Source organism: Onychostoma macrolepis, chromosome 04 (genome assembly GCF_012432095.1).
Source record: "Onychostoma macrolepis isolate SWU-2019 chromosome 04, ASM1243209v1, whole genome shotgun sequence".
NCBI lineage: Eukaryota > Metazoa > Chordata > Actinopteri > Cypriniformes > Cyprinidae > Onychostoma > Onychostoma macrolepis.
In genome coordinates, this window is record NC_081158.1 from 23,731,172 (window position 1) to 23,745,957 (window position 14,786).

At 36.3% G+C, this 14,786-nt stretch overlaps 2 protein-coding genes across 3 annotated transcripts in view; one reads left to right on the plus strand and one right to left on the minus strand.

Annotated features, from left to right (window-relative positions):
* gnptab (N-acetylglucosamine-1-phosphate transferase subunits alpha and beta) overlaps nt 1-9,445 on the minus strand; it is a 37,464-nt gene extending 28,019 nt beyond the window's left edge. The window contains exons 1-12 of one of the 2 annotated variants that reach the window (XM_058772131.1): nt 8,745-9,445; nt 8,438-8,523; nt 8,184-8,303; nt 5,983-6,033; nt 5,502-5,698; nt 5,201-5,265; nt 4,174-4,308; nt 1,809-1,970; nt 1,502-1,681; nt 1,149-1,319; nt 357-480; nt 11-217 (exon numbers count right to left, since the gene is read on the minus strand). In XM_058772131.1, coding sequence (XP_058628114.1) covers nt 11-217; nt 357-480; nt 1,149-1,319; nt 1,502-1,681; nt 1,809-1,970; nt 4,174-4,308; nt 5,201-5,265; nt 5,502-5,698; nt 5,983-6,033; nt 8,184-8,303; nt 8,438-8,523; nt 8,745-8,876 — 1,630 coding nt within the window. In that variant the 5' untranslated portion in view covers nt 8,877-9,445. The remainder of the gene's footprint in view (nt 1-10; nt 218-356; nt 481-1,148; nt 1,320-1,501; nt 1,682-1,808; nt 1,971-4,173; nt 4,309-5,200; nt 5,266-5,501; nt 5,699-5,982; nt 6,034-8,183; nt 8,304-8,437; nt 8,524-8,744) is intronic. The other variant, XM_058772130.1, reaches the window with a different exon arrangement.
* Nucleotides 9,446-10,717: 1,272 nt separating this feature from the next.
* Nucleotides 10,718-14,710, plus strand: dram1 (DNA-damage regulated autophagy modulator 1). Its single transcript, XM_058773073.1, has 7 exons — nt 10,718-11,436; nt 12,002-12,069; nt 12,638-12,780; nt 13,074-13,251; nt 13,448-13,506; nt 13,602-13,694; nt 14,153-14,710. Exons 1-7 carry the CDS (start codon nt 11,306-11,308, stop codon nt 14,195-14,197), a joined length of 717 nt encoding a protein of 238 aa, XP_058629056.1. The 5' UTR covers nt 10,718-11,305; the 3' UTR covers nt 14,198-14,710.
* Nucleotides 14,711-14,786: the final 76 nt, after the last annotated feature.

Genomic DNA, 14,786 nt, shown 5'->3' on the forward strand with positions numbered 1-14,786 from the left:
CAAAACTCACCTTGTCCGCAGTCACCAACATCGAACCCACATGCAAGAACGTTGCACGCCTGGTCACAGAATTTATCAGCCAACCAAGAATTAGCGCAGCCTTGGTTACAGAAGGACACGCCTCCCAATCCTCCGAGACCACCTCCGAACTGCCAAGGCTGCCCACCTCCAACCACAGCACCGCCCACTCCTCCAAAACGACTGCTGCCTGCTGAACCTGCAAGGAAAAATCAAGAAATTATGAAAACGATATAAAGATGGGATCAGAAACATGCAATTGGTTCATGAAGGTAAATGTGAGGGTGACTGAATATTGGCAATTTTAATTCTGGAGTGAAATGACGGTGTCAAAGTACCTTGACAGTCTCCTCCATCCCAATCGCATGCAGAGTTGTTGCAGGCCTTGTCACAGTAGCCATCTTTGATCCAGGAGCCTGGGCAGCCCTCAGCACAGTTTGGTACAGGCCAGGTGAGATACACCTGTGAAGAGCGAAAACATCTGAGGTGACTATCAAGGCCAAATGAGTTGTAATGTAAAGATTATTAGTTTAATAATATAAATCACGTCCATTCAAAAGTTACAATTTTTGAAACTCTTTTGCTCAAAAATACTGCAAAACCAAAACTGGTCTCCATTTTAATAATATTTTAAAATATAATTTATTCCTGTGATGCAAAGCTGAATTTTCAGCAGCATTAGTCCAGTCTTTAGAATCACACAATCCTTCAGAATCATTCTAACAAGCTCATTTGCTGCTCAAGAAACATTTCTTATTATCATCAATGTTGAAAACAGTTGTGCTGCTTTTTATGAAAACCATGATACATTTGTTTCAGGATTTTTTCCCTTTTATGATTAAAAAGTTCAAAAGAACATATATTTGAAATAGAAATCTTCGACAACGTAAAGCGTCTTTACTGCCACTTTTGATCAATTCAGCGCATTTCTTTTCAATAACAGTATTAATTTCTTTAAAAAGAACACCAATGTTTTGACCGGTAGTGTGTGTGTGTATCCACACATCTTTTATACGCATGCAAAATTTCCCTTTAAAATGTAAATTGTACTTCAGATGTGCATAAACTGTTAGAAATGCGGTTCAAATAAACAGTCTTTCTTACAGATACAGATAGGCAGTCTTTCTGACCTTTTGACCTTTAGAGTGGCTGTAGAAGTCATCAGGCCACACATCCTTGCCGAACATAACATCATCATTGAGGTAGATGAACTTTTGAGAGAGTCCTGGGATTCGGTGAATGTGGGTCTCTATGGCAGGAGAACTGAATGTAGGCAGGTGGGTTTGGTTGTGAAAAATGTCCTGAGAGGCAAACACAAACGACAGCAAGACTTTATCAATTACTGTAGGTTTTACATAAATACACCCAATATTAGTAATAGAATGCATTATAGCACACACTAATAAACAAGGATGTCCCTTTTGAGGATCGTTTAGAAACATAAGCTGTCTTTACTGGTCATCCAAGGGTTTGCAAAGCTCACCTGGTGAGTAACCACTGAAACACGTGGGTTATCTAGGTTTAGCCAAGACGGTATCTGTCCGTTGGTTACGACAAAGATGTGCCGCACCCATGGTGCATATTTTTCGATAGAACGTAGTGAATAACGCAGCTCCTCATTGTCTTCAAAGCGACTGGCAGAAACATCCTCATCATGTTTAGACTAAAAAAAAGAGGAAGACCGTTTATTATGAAGTTATTTATTCATATTTTTTTAGTTAAGCGATCACTTATCAAGCACACATTGGCTTAGTTTCCACTCGTGTGTGAAACTGCTGTAAAATGTGTACCTGTGAGATGGCGCTAAGGTCCCAGAACAGGTATGCTGGACTGACAGTGAGCTCTTTTCCTTCCAACGTCAGGTTCTTCTTGGCCTGCTGGGTGAGGTCAGTAAAATCCTGCGCTGTGTTTAGATGGAGAAGAGCAATACTGGCCTCCGAGTACAGCTGCAACTGAGATATATATACAAATACAAATGGTCACTCAGCAGCAAGCAAAGCTGCTTATTTGCTTTTTTATTTTTTAGTTGCTGCTTATCACAGCCTGACAATTTATGCCCTTTTCAAATCATTCCCAAGCCACTGCCAAACCTAAAGTAGCAAATCACACAGAACTACGTTTACTCTTATGGATGATGCTAATCTTCCCATCATTTCTAACTTCCTCTATCAGAAGGTTCTAGAGACACCACAGCCATGTGACTCCTGCGATGATGAGTTTGCTTGTACCATCAGGTTTCCCTCAAAACAAGTTTTAGCACTTGTCACAATGCTGTTTACAAGCAGAGGGTCTTCATTGTTATCGTTCCCATTCCTCCAGTTAATGCCAAAAGATGACTGCAGAGAGTCAAAATACTTATCTATCAATAGCATTTAGTGTTTCCAGGAACGCCATCACTGAATGAAAAGGCCTTCTTCAGAAGTTTAGTGACACTGCCATCATCACATTAAGAAAAAAACAACCTGCAGAACCCAAATAGTCAAGGGGGGAGTGTTTGTGTTTATAGGTGCATATTTTATGTACAATATAGACAACAGGCTAAATCAATGGTTAAAGCTTAATTAGTTCATATTTTATTACAACAAACTAATCTGAACCAAAACCTAAATCAAAAATTTCTGCGTATTTACAACTAAGACATTATTTAAAATAGATTTTCCTATTGAGGACATCCCCAAGGGGACAATTTTGCTAGATTTAGCTTACTTCTGGTGACAAATTTGTCCCCAAACTATAACTAAGTAGATTCCCTACACACACTTCACTGGCAGTATTTCTTGTGTAACAGTGTGTGCATTGGACAGAGGTCAAGGGAGAGCTTTCATCAACATTGCAAACAGGCTAACACACACTATAAATACTAGCCATCTCTCAACACTCAACTTCGCGCTCACTCTCTCTTTCTTTATCTGTTCCTCAGCTTCATCCTTTGCTATATTACCTTATGTGACCCACATTTGAATTGTAGACAAACAATACTAAAAGGAAAAAACCCTACAGAAGACTCCCCATCGTTCCGACTGGAATACAATAATGAGCAGAACAAGACATGAAAGGAAAGTTGTGGAAATTTCTGGTTGATGGAGGGAATAGGACAAAAAAAAAAAAAAAAGTTTAAGATAAGAGTTACAGAGGCTATACAAGTGAAAAAGCAAACAAATTATTAGAACAAAAGCAAGCAGCATGAAAGAAAGCAAGAATGAAATCCAGCAAAAACAATATAAGCCAAGAACACAAAAATCAAGAAACAACAAATGGAACAAACAAAAGCAAAAACAAACTTAAGAAAAAAAAAGAAACTAAAACAAGCAAAGCTGATCAAAAGCAAGAACAAATGAAAGCAAACAAAAGTGATTGAAATCAAGCAAAATCAAAAAAAAAAAAAAAGCAACAACCATACGCAATCAAGAATAAATGAAAGTAACCTAACTAAGAATGAACACAAGAACAAACAGCAGCACATACAAACAAAATCAAGGAAGAACAAAAACAAGCAAAGACAAACAAAAGCTATCAAGGTAAGAGTGAAAGAAACAAATTAAAGCAAAAAGAAAAGAAACAAACTAAAGCAAAAATAAACAAGAGAAAGAACAAACAAAAGCAAGCAAGTGTACAAAGCAAAGAAATGAAACAAGCAAACAAATAAAGTATTCTGAGATATACAGAGCTCTGTGGAGAAATAGAGGAGAGATAGAGATAGAAGGTCATCTAAACCCTGATGCCTTTTCCAAGCGCAGGCTGGCGCCTGGCCATTTCAAACAGTTGTTGTACTGTTAACCCCCCCGTCAGGCCGCTCAAGTGTCACTGTAATACCCTGAGCTCTTATCACATGACCGCAGACAGCAGGACGGAGCCCAAACATTGCCCTAACCAATGAGATAAACACTGAGATCCACAACACACAAAACACTGATTATTATTTTATAGATTAATGGATGGCCAACGGTTATGCAGCTCGACAGCAAGTAATAGTTCAATAAGACAAATATAGTAATGTCATTGGGGTTTTTGATGGATTAAGGCCTAAGGAAGTTCTCTGCTAGACTCAAACTGGAAATACGCAGACAGCCGTGTCTTTCTAATGGATCTTGTGTGCCACCTTGTGGTCATTTCAAACAATGCATTCCACCGATTGCCTTATTTGAGAGGTTTTACCTGTTTGATTTTACTGGTCACCACAGCTGGTAGTTTGACCCTGAGCTGCTCAGTTTCCTTCAGTGACGGTGGGAACCCGCTCAAGTAGGCCAGAGTTTGCATGCGGACCAGCCCTGGAGCCTCTTTATCAGTAGTCTATCACAGAAACACACGTTTAGACTCCATGAGTTTCACAAGGATTTGTTTTAAAACAAAAAAATGTTGCGTTTCACACAAAGATGATGTAATCCATTATAACAGCATGTGAGCGTCAAATAAGGGTCACCTACAAAATGTACAGTGATGTGGGTTGCCAGGAACAGTCTCAGTAATGCTAATAAAACCTTAACCAAAAGGAAATTGTAAAAAAAAAGGTTCCTCTTGTTGGTTAAAGCATTACCGTAGACATCATACAACAGACATCACAATAACAAAAAAAAGTTCCCTTTTCTGTGGATGACTTTGATTCGTAAAAGCAGCACAAGTTTTTGGTTTTGTACTGTGTTTTACTTGAATTTGGGTGTGGGATATTCCTGCTCATGTTCCCACTTTTTAGAAGGTGACATACAAGAAACAAAATGGCAATCCATAGTTTTCACATCTGTTTTGAAATTATTTGATTATCAATATCAGTGTACTTTTAGTATTATTGCTATACGTTTGTAGCATTTATTAATATTTTGAATTAGCTTTTATTTGTATATTTTCAGTCTTAATTTTAATATTTTGTTAAGTGATTTTGTCTTTTTTATTAGTTTTTTTTCCTTCTTAGCTTTAGTTAAATAAAATTTTTATTTCAGTTTTAGTCATTTTAGTACTTCAACCTATTTAAATTCAGTTAACTGCCAATGCAACATTTCAATTTTTATTTATTTTTTTGTAAGTTTCTGTGATGTCATATATCCACATTTTGGTGAAGCTGGAATTTAAAAAGTCCGAGTGTTGTTCTGTTACAAGAAGCAAGCTGGAATTTCTAATGCTCAGAGTGACATGGAAAGCAGAATTATTGGTCAATAAGAAGTGTTAGTACAGCAGTTATTTTTCTCACCAGATAACCTCTGCTGATGGAGTGTGTCAATGCATCCTTCAAAGCATCTGTATGGGCTTTTTCAGCTGTAACGGGACATAAAACTAATGTTAGACTAACAGTTTTGCCCCTGTTAATGGACAATAAATGTTGAAGTATACAAATGTTGAATGTATGTAATTCTTACGAGATTGCTTATACGAATAACATTTACCAATTATAAATTTATATTATATAAAGTTACATTTTTATTCACAACTTTAGTGTGAGACAGCATGCGAGTCTACTCTGTACGGTAGTGAGAAGTAGGTCATAATTGTACCTTCACTGTGGGAATGGAAGAGAAGAACAGACACGCTTGAGGAGGGGTGGAGAGGTTTGGCCATCTGTAGGAGTTGTTTTGCAGTGGAGAATGCTGCTGACAGTGTTGGCAGCTCCTTCAATGTGATGTTGGCAGGAAGGGATGGATCCAGCACCAGCACAGGACCCATGATGCAGTGGGACAACAGACATTCTGGCCTATCACAGGGAACACAGACTGAATTAAAGCTCTGATCTAGAGCTAATCTTTATGAGAGAGATAACCATTCACACTATTATTCTGTAGTGCAGCAGTTGCTTTTGACACAGGAAAGCTCTGGTGGCATAAAAAACAACTGCGGCTGTGACAAAGGCCCTGGTTGCTACAAAACAGGAAATGTATAAACCGCACAATATTTAGTTTGCTTCGTGTCCTGCAGACACATGAATAGGATGAAAATGAAATTAACTTTGGCTTATTTCTACTTATTTAAAACACTCACCTTCCCTTAGGAGCTTCAGTTATTTCAGATGCATTTTTTCCAAGACGTTCCCTAAAAAAACAGCACATAAAACACTTTTAAAAAACATTAAGCAAATTTCCTCTTCTGGCATTAAAAGTACTGTTAGCACTGCCAAATAAACATGGGTGTGTCCCACCATACTAAACATACTAAAATACAGGACACAACAGACTCTAAATAGAAACTGCACATACAAATATTATACCTGCATTTTTATTTGATTAGCTTTGGATGCATGTGGATACAGTGGACAAATATTTAAAAGCCACGAGATGTTAAACCTTTGTCCCTTACTCAAAATTCTATATTTACTCTTTTTTTGCAATAGACAGGTGAGCAATTAAAAACATGTTGTTTTGAATAAAATAACAAAACATAATATTTAATAAAATAAATTTGTGATAGTAGTAATCCTGTTCAAGTAAAAATAAAAAATAAATAAAAAATTAGGATTGTTTTCTTTATGATTTAAAGGTCCCATGACATGCTGTTTTTTGGATGCTTTTATATAGGCCTAAGTGGTCCCTAGTACTGTATCTGAAGTCTCTTTCCCGAAATTCAGCCTTGGTGCAGAATTTCAGCCACTACGAGCCAGTCCCACAATGAGCTTTCCTTAGGACGTGCCATTTCTGTGTCTGTAGCTTTAAATGCTAATGAGGAGGAGAGAGGCGGGGCAAGGTGGAGGGTGGGTATGTGGCCTTAACCAGCTTGCGCTACCATGTGCTACCATGCGCTACCATGCGCTAATGTTGACAGTGGATGTATCGCAACGGCTCGTAGACACTCAGTCCTTCAAGCTTTTCAGTTTGACCCAGAATCTGATCCGGGTGGAGAAGCACCGGATGAAGAAGTTGCAACTCAGCGGCTACAGCAGGACGTCTCCGAATGATTAGTTTAAAATATTGTGTCTGGATAAGGTACTTTAGTTGTTTATGTATTCTGTTACAGTTATTATCATGTAACTAATGCTAGCCACAGGCTCGGATGAAGGAACTAAAAATTTTTTTTTTTTTACATGCTTTGCTCGTTTGCAAGCCATGATGTGTCTCGAGGAAAAAAAAATATTGCGCTCGCCTCGCACGGTAGTAGCTCATTTTCTCATGGGCGGGCAAAGCAGAGAAAGGGGAGGTAACCTTTCCACCGTATGACGACATAAAGGGAAGATTCCAGATTGGGTCATCTGAGCTTTCATTTTCTCAAAGGCGAAGCAGGATACCCAGGGCTCGGTTTACACCTATCGCCATTTCTAGCCACTGGGGGACCATAGGCAGGCTAGGAGAACTCATATTAATGTTAAAAAACCTCATAAAGTGAAATTTTCATGCCACGGGACCTTTAATAATCAATTTATCAAACAATTAAATTAATACCATCAAATTAACAGCATGCAGAACGTGGCAAAGCATGTCATTCAAAATACATTGTTTTGAACAAAATAAAATAATAAAATAAATGAATACAGTACTATGATTAGTAGTAATGGTGGTAGTAGTAGTAGTAGTAGTAGAAATAATGATGATGATGATGATGATAATGATAATAATAATAATCCTGATCTAAAGTAAAATGAAACATTATATATTGTTTCCTTTATTTAATAATCCATTGCCATGCAGAATGTTTAAAACTATGTGTAATTCAAAATATGTTTTGAAAAAATAAAATTAAATAAATGTATAATAGTAGTAGTAATAATTCTGTTATAAAGCAAAAGCAAACATTATGATTTTTATTTCCTATATATATATATATATATATATATATATATATATATATATATATATATATATATATATATAAAATAATAATAAAATAAATTAATAGTAGCAGTAGTAGTAATCATTTTCTAAAGTAAAAAAAGGTTTTTATTTCCTTTATGATTTATTAACCCATTAATCAAATAGTTAAATAGATTCCATCATATTCCCACCATGCAGAATATTGTGAACTATGTGTAATTCAAAATAAATTTTTTTGAATAAAATAAAAATGCCAAAATAAATCAATAAGTAGTAGTAATAGTAATAATGCTGTTTTAAAGTAAAAAATGACACATTATGATTTATTTTCCTTTCAAGCGGTTAAACAAGTGCCATCAAATTTCTCCTCAATCCCGATCTCTCCTCCCATGAGGATAAATAAATACTACACCAACAGTGTGTGTTTTATGGGTGGGGTACCTCAAGGCCTTCTGTTCTTCTTCCAGCTGCTGTCTCACAGCACGAAGATCCTTCAGCAGGTCCATGTCTGTGCCGTTTACCCAGGTGTAAACCACATCAATGGGCATCGGTAGGCAAAGCCTGGAATTATACAAGCATATGAACCAAGGTAGGTATGTGATTCCAGGAACATATATATGAAAAGATGTATTTTTTTTTTAAATCATAATAATACTGTGCATGAATGAAGCTGGTTTCATTGATCCATTGCTCACCTCGTTTGAAAGGACTTTCCTGCAACATTATCTCTGTAGGAGTCAAACAAAACATGGTACTGATCTCGACTCCACTCTACCACAACCTGCAAACCAAACCAAACCAAACAAAACCAGCCAGTTAATACACAACACCAAACCCTTACTAAAAGTGTCTAAGTTTGATTTGCAACCACTATGTAACAGGTCAGAGTCAGATTGCACAATCAGCTTTGATCAGTAATCAGTGATTTACACAGTCATGGCCTGAATGCAAATCTCATGAAGACAGTATACTTCTGAATATTACCCTAGTTAGAGTACATACCTCCCCAAACTGAAAAGCAGACACTATCATGAGGACTAGTCCTCCGAAGCACAGGTACAGTCCATAGCGATGAGACAGACAGGTGTATGTCTGCCGCTGCAGCAGTTTAAGCACCGAATTAATGATCAACATGACTCTCCCCGGCCATCAACATCTCCTCCTCCATAAACACTTAATGAGGACACATGTTTCCTTCGGTGAAATTAAAAATAGCTTCATTACACTAAAACATACCGTCACATGATCGCATGGTCAACAATCAAACACTGTAGTTCCTCATTGGTAGTGATCAGGTGATGAGAATACGCTCAGTTCGTGTGGATCTATGTACATGACAGACTCGCTGCCGCCCTCTATTGATTAGGAGGACGATCACGTTATGAATTAAAATAATAGGCCTACTTTTAAAAAGCATGATAAATAATTATATAAAATATTATAAAACTTACATAAACTTTAATTAATAATTACATAGTAGTCGATTATTTTAAAAATTATTTAGGACATATTAAATTAATTTAAATGAATATTTAGATTTTAAAGATTTTTATTTTAGGCTATGTAAAATAGTTTTAGTGACTCTTGTTAAATTGATAGAACTTTATCGAACCATGAGTGCTTGTCCTCCTAGTCAGTATGTAATATATATAAATACACACACACACACACACACACACACAGGTGCATCTCAATATATTAGAATGTCGTGGAAAAGTTCATTTATTTCAGTAATTCAACACAAATTGTGAAACTCGTGTATTAAATAAATTCAATGCACACAGACTGAAGTAGTTTAAGTCTTTGGTTCTTTTAATTGTGATGATTTTGGATGAAATTGATTCATGAATTTGGGTGAACTTCACAAGGAATGGACTGAGGCTGGGGTCAAGGCATCGAGAGCCACCACACACAGACGTGTCAAGGAATTTGGCTACAGTTATCGTATTCCTCTTGTTAAGCCACTCCTGAACCACAGACAACGTCAGAGGCGTCTTACCTGGGCTAAGGAGAAGAAGAACTGGACTGTTGCCCAGTGGTCCAAAGTCCTCTTTTCAGATGAGAGCAAGTTTTGTATTTCATTTGGAAACCAAGGTCCTAGAGTCTGGAGGAAGGGTGGAGAAGCTCATAGCCCAAGTTGCTTGAAGTCCAGTGTTAAGTTTCCACAGTCTGTGATGATTTGGGGTGCAATGTCATCTGCTGGTGTTGGTCCATTGTGTTTTTTGAAAACCAAAGTCACTGCTCCCGTTTACCAAGAAATCTTGGAGCACTTCATGCTTCCTTCTGCTGACCAGCTTTTTAAAGACGCTGATTTCATTTTCCAGCAGGATTTGGCACCTGCCCACACTGCCAAAAGCACCAAAAGTTGGTTAAATGACCATGGTGTTGGTGTGCTTGACTGGCCAGCAAACTCACCAGACCTGAACCCCATAGAGAATCTATGGGGTATTGTCAAGAGGAAAATGAGAAACAAGAGACCAAAAAATGCAGATGAAGGCCACGGTCAAAGAAACCTGGGCTTCCATACCACCTCAGCAGCGCCACAAACTGATCACCTCCATGCCACGCCGAATTGAGGCAGTAATTAAAGCAAAAGGAGCCCCTACCAAGTATTGAGTACATATACAGTAAATGAACATACTTTCCAGAAGGCCAACAATTCACTAAAAATATTTTGTTTATTGGTCTTATGAAGTATTCTAATTTGTTGAGATGGTGGGTTTTTGTTAAATGTGAGCCAAAATCATCACAATTAAAAGAACCAAAGACTTAAACTACTTCAGTCTGTGTGCATTGAATTTATTTAATACAATTTGATAAAAAATAAATACATCAAATTGTATTTATTTAATACAATTTGAGTTGAATTACTGAAATAAATGAACTTTTCCACGACATTCTAATTTATTGAGATGCACCTGTACATACACCATCAGAGAGAATGCTTATTTAACAATCCATTCAGCATTTTATACAAACTGTCAAATATTATTTAAAATCTATCAAATAAAAATGTAAATTTATAAAACTGTTTAAAATTGTGTGAGTGGTGTTGTGAACAGAAATCAAGCATAATAATAATTCAGTGCTCTCTTTTTTTACTTTTTCTGTGTTCAATAGCCATTTAAAGACATCTTGGTCAAAAATATTGTAATGCCTGCTTTCAAAATTCATCTGCAAATAGCTGACAAATAGCTGAAATACAATTCATTACTTTGGCAATGACAAAGTGTTTTTTTCATGCATGTAAAAAAATGTAAAGTGAACAGAGAGATTTATCTAAAATGTAATTATGTAGTGAAAGAAAAAAAGAAAGAAAGAACTGCTCTGTGCGTTGTTCACATGTGCTGGTGGTAATCTATGGGTAAAACAATGAGGAAGAGAAAGATTCCCAGTGAACACGTGACATTATAGATACAGTTATAAACGTCGAGTTATTGTTCATAGTTCATACAGTGTGTGTTCAGTGAAGTATCCGTGTGTCTTTGTCTGACCTCGGCTGTCCACTTTGCTTTTGTCTCCGTGAATGGTGATGCACCGATTACACCCAGCCCTCAGGAGAGATGTTTTGGTTCATGCAAGGAATGTGCTTTTTACCTTCTTTTCTGGTAATCTGGTCATCGAGCACCTTCATTATATCTTACATCATCGCATTATTTCGACGAGATGTTGATGTTGTCCTTCCTTATATTAGGTATGTCACTCGTCTTTTTATCTTGAGCATTTTAGTTTGGCTACACATCTGGACTATAGCCTACGAATTCACAACTCTTAAAATAACATAAACCATAATAGCTTATAAAGTTATAATATAGTAACAAGACTATGTTTAAGCGGGTATTTATACACATCTGCTAGATTTAAGAATCTGAAGGGAAAAAAAAGTTTTTGCAGACAGTTCGTTTAGTTTCGTTTTCTACTCGAAGTTGAATGTTGGCTCGTGTTCAAAATCAGGATTCAGTGCAGAAAAAAGGTCAAACTCTTTAAAGAATATAATATAATATAATATAATGTGTGTATATTAAATACTGTAATATATATATACAACAATGATAACACCCAATACTAATTTTTAAGTCAAAGTCATATTAATGTATTGTAATGGTGAGGCTGCACTTTTATTAAGTGTCATTCAGTAAACTGTGGAACTTGTGTGTGTTTTAAATATAAAATATTCCAAGTATATCATTAAATGTTTCTGAATTGCTTCACAAATACGAATGTTCTTTTTAATTATTTCTGTGAATGTCTCTGAAAAGTGATACAGGGGCTACTCCACCCGAGAGCTGTGTGTTTGGATTCATGTCGACAATCACTGCCTTTGCAGGTATGACCAATAATCAGTCATTTGATTTCAGTTTAATTTGATTTGGATTTCCAGCTCATATTTCAAAAAGTGCAAATTCCGCACCAGCAGTTTCAGGAAACTCCATATGCTATCTGTGTGTCACAACCTATGGGAAATTGCACAATTTGTAGTCAGCCACAAACGGCTTGGTTTTGACATGTGAGAGGAAAGCAGTGGGAATGTCTCGAGTGTACTTTTCTTTAGTAACAATGGAATAGCACTCATTCGGGTCTCACTTCTCTTTCTGCTGAAAACGAAAACATATTTTTTCCCATCCGTGACACAGCTGGAGTTCAGTGTGTTATAATACAGCACCACAACTAAAACCTCAAACAACTGCAGAAATGAAACTTAATGCCAAATCAAAGGTTATCAGAGCAACAACCATCATGGCACCTCTACTCTACTTAATTTTAACCTATATTTTCAGTGCATTATCCTGCATAAAGTAATTGTATTCTGTTTAAATGCATGAGTGAATATTCTTTACTGTATTGCACAGTGATTTCCACTGTAGTTTTAATCAGTAAAATCAACTGTTTTCCAGCCTTTGCTACTATGTATGCTGAATATAAATTTGTGGAGAGAATCCATGAGAGAACCGGTGCCGTGTCCCCTTGTCTGAACAAGGTTTCTTTTGGTTTTGGCATCGTCTCTTGTGTCGGCATGTGTTTGGTGGCTACATTTCAGGTATATCTAGTTCAACCAAGAACTAGTTTTTTACTCAGTTTACTTGTCTTTTCTATTCTATTCTATTCCAAACAACATTCCAACAAATGTCCTAGTGTGTTTTTATCGATATAACGAAAGTCGTTGAGATCCTAAACTGCTTTGGACCCCACTGACTTTCATTAAACAGATGAAAACAAAATATCTCCTCGTGTTTCACAGAAGAAAGAAAGTCATATAGGTTTGGAAGGAAATGAGGGGAGTAAGTGATAACTCTCTCTTTAATGGCGCTCATGTATGTTGTTGTGTTCTAGGAGACGACGGTGATGCCAGTCCATGATTTCGGTGCTTTACTATTTTTCTTATCTGGGGTTATATACACTGTCATCCAGAGTGTGATATCGTACCGAGGTCATCCTTATGGATGTTCTAAGTCCATTTGCCATTTCCGTGTGTTCTTCGCTGGATTGGCTGCTCTAGCTGTAATACCCAGTATCCTTTCTCAGCGGTACAATATGTGCTCTTGGTTGACATTCTGAATGTGGTTTTGCTAGTGTAAATTTGCATCTTTTTACATGGCCGGTCATCCGAATCCAGTATTGTGATCACAGCGTGCTGGCTTTCCATGTCAAGACATGCACTGTTTATATTTCAGATCAAACAGATTGTCTTTAACGCCTCCTTCCAGCAATTATTTGTGCAATTCTTGTCGGAACAAGCAAACTTCACTGGGACACCAATGATAAGGTACAGTTCACTAACCACATTCCAGTACTTAAATTGTAGCAAAAATGTATTGCTGAATGTTTAAAGTTGCTTGTCTTGTTTACCTGCTTCTGAAGGACTACACACTTCATATAGTGAGTGTCGCGTGTGAATGGATCACTACTTTCAGTTTTGTCTTCTTCTTTTTAACGTACATCAGAGAGTTCCAGGTGAGTGTATAAAATTAGACTTGCACTATTATTCAAAAGTTTGGGGTCATTCATTTTTTATTAAAAATTACTACTATTCCGCATAGATGCATTAAAGTAATCAAAAGTGACAGTAAATACATTTATAATGTAAAAAAAAAAAAAAAACTGTTTCAAATAAATACTGAACTTTCTATTTATCAAAAAATACTGAAACATGCAACATTGAAGACTGGAGTAATGGCTGCTGAAAATTCAGCTTTGCCATCACAGGAATAAATTCTATTTTAGAATATTTTCAATTTTACTGTATCACATAAACACAGCCCTGGTAAGCAAAACAGACTTCTTTCAAAAACATTTAAAATAAATAAATAAATAAATACTGACCCCCAGCTTTTTTCACATTGTTCCAAATCAGTAATTATTTTTAGTGCCTTCAAGATCATATTAACTTTTCTTTTATTTCTTTTTTACAGCAATTCACTCTGAAACTGACTGTTAATTTAATAGAGTATTCATGACCATCACATCATACCGTTACAGTGTTTCACTGTTTTTGTGCATTTTTAATAGAATTGTATTTTTATACAACTTACTACCTTTTTTCATGTTGAAAGATCTGCTAAAGTACTGTGTAATCATTGGCAGCGTATATTTTTGTAGCTTGTATTTTGTTCTAGAAAAAGGGCATAAACATGTACTTGAAATGTAATATAACCACTTGATGCCAAACAATTAATAAAGCTGCTTCATAGTAATTCTTATTTTAGAAAGCATTTATGATCAGCCAAGTTGAGCAAATTCTTATTCGCATTACTGTCAATCAATCTATCTTTGCTTTGGTTATAGTTTGGACTTTTTGCCTTGTTTTACTCCATAATCATTCCGAAAATTCAGTGCAGCTGAAAGTGAGCAACAGGTGTGTTTTAATCTTGCACTTTATGAAGTGGAATGTAAAAAAAAAAAGTCCATGCTTGCACAATGTTTGTCTGACTTTGTAATTGTGAAATAAAAACACATGATGATGATAATGATGTGCATGACTAAAAGTGATTGCTTTAATATTTGTTATGATAGGAATAGCAGCATACACTACCATTCAGAGGTCGG

Bases quoted from the DNA above. Each gene is read 5' to 3' on its own strand.
- dram1 (XM_058773073.1), top strand. From the start codon at position 11,306: ATGTTTTGGTTCATGCAAGGAATGTGCTTTTTACCTTCTTTTCTGGTA. The intron at 12,070-12,637 runs GTATGACCAATA...ACTGTTTTCCAG, and splicing joins GACAATCACTGCCTTTGCAG to CCTTTGCTACTATGTATGCT. The intron at 13,252-13,447 runs GTATCCTTTCTC...GCCTCCTTCCAG, and splicing joins TGCTCTAGCTGTAATACCCA to CAATTATTTGTGCAATTCTT.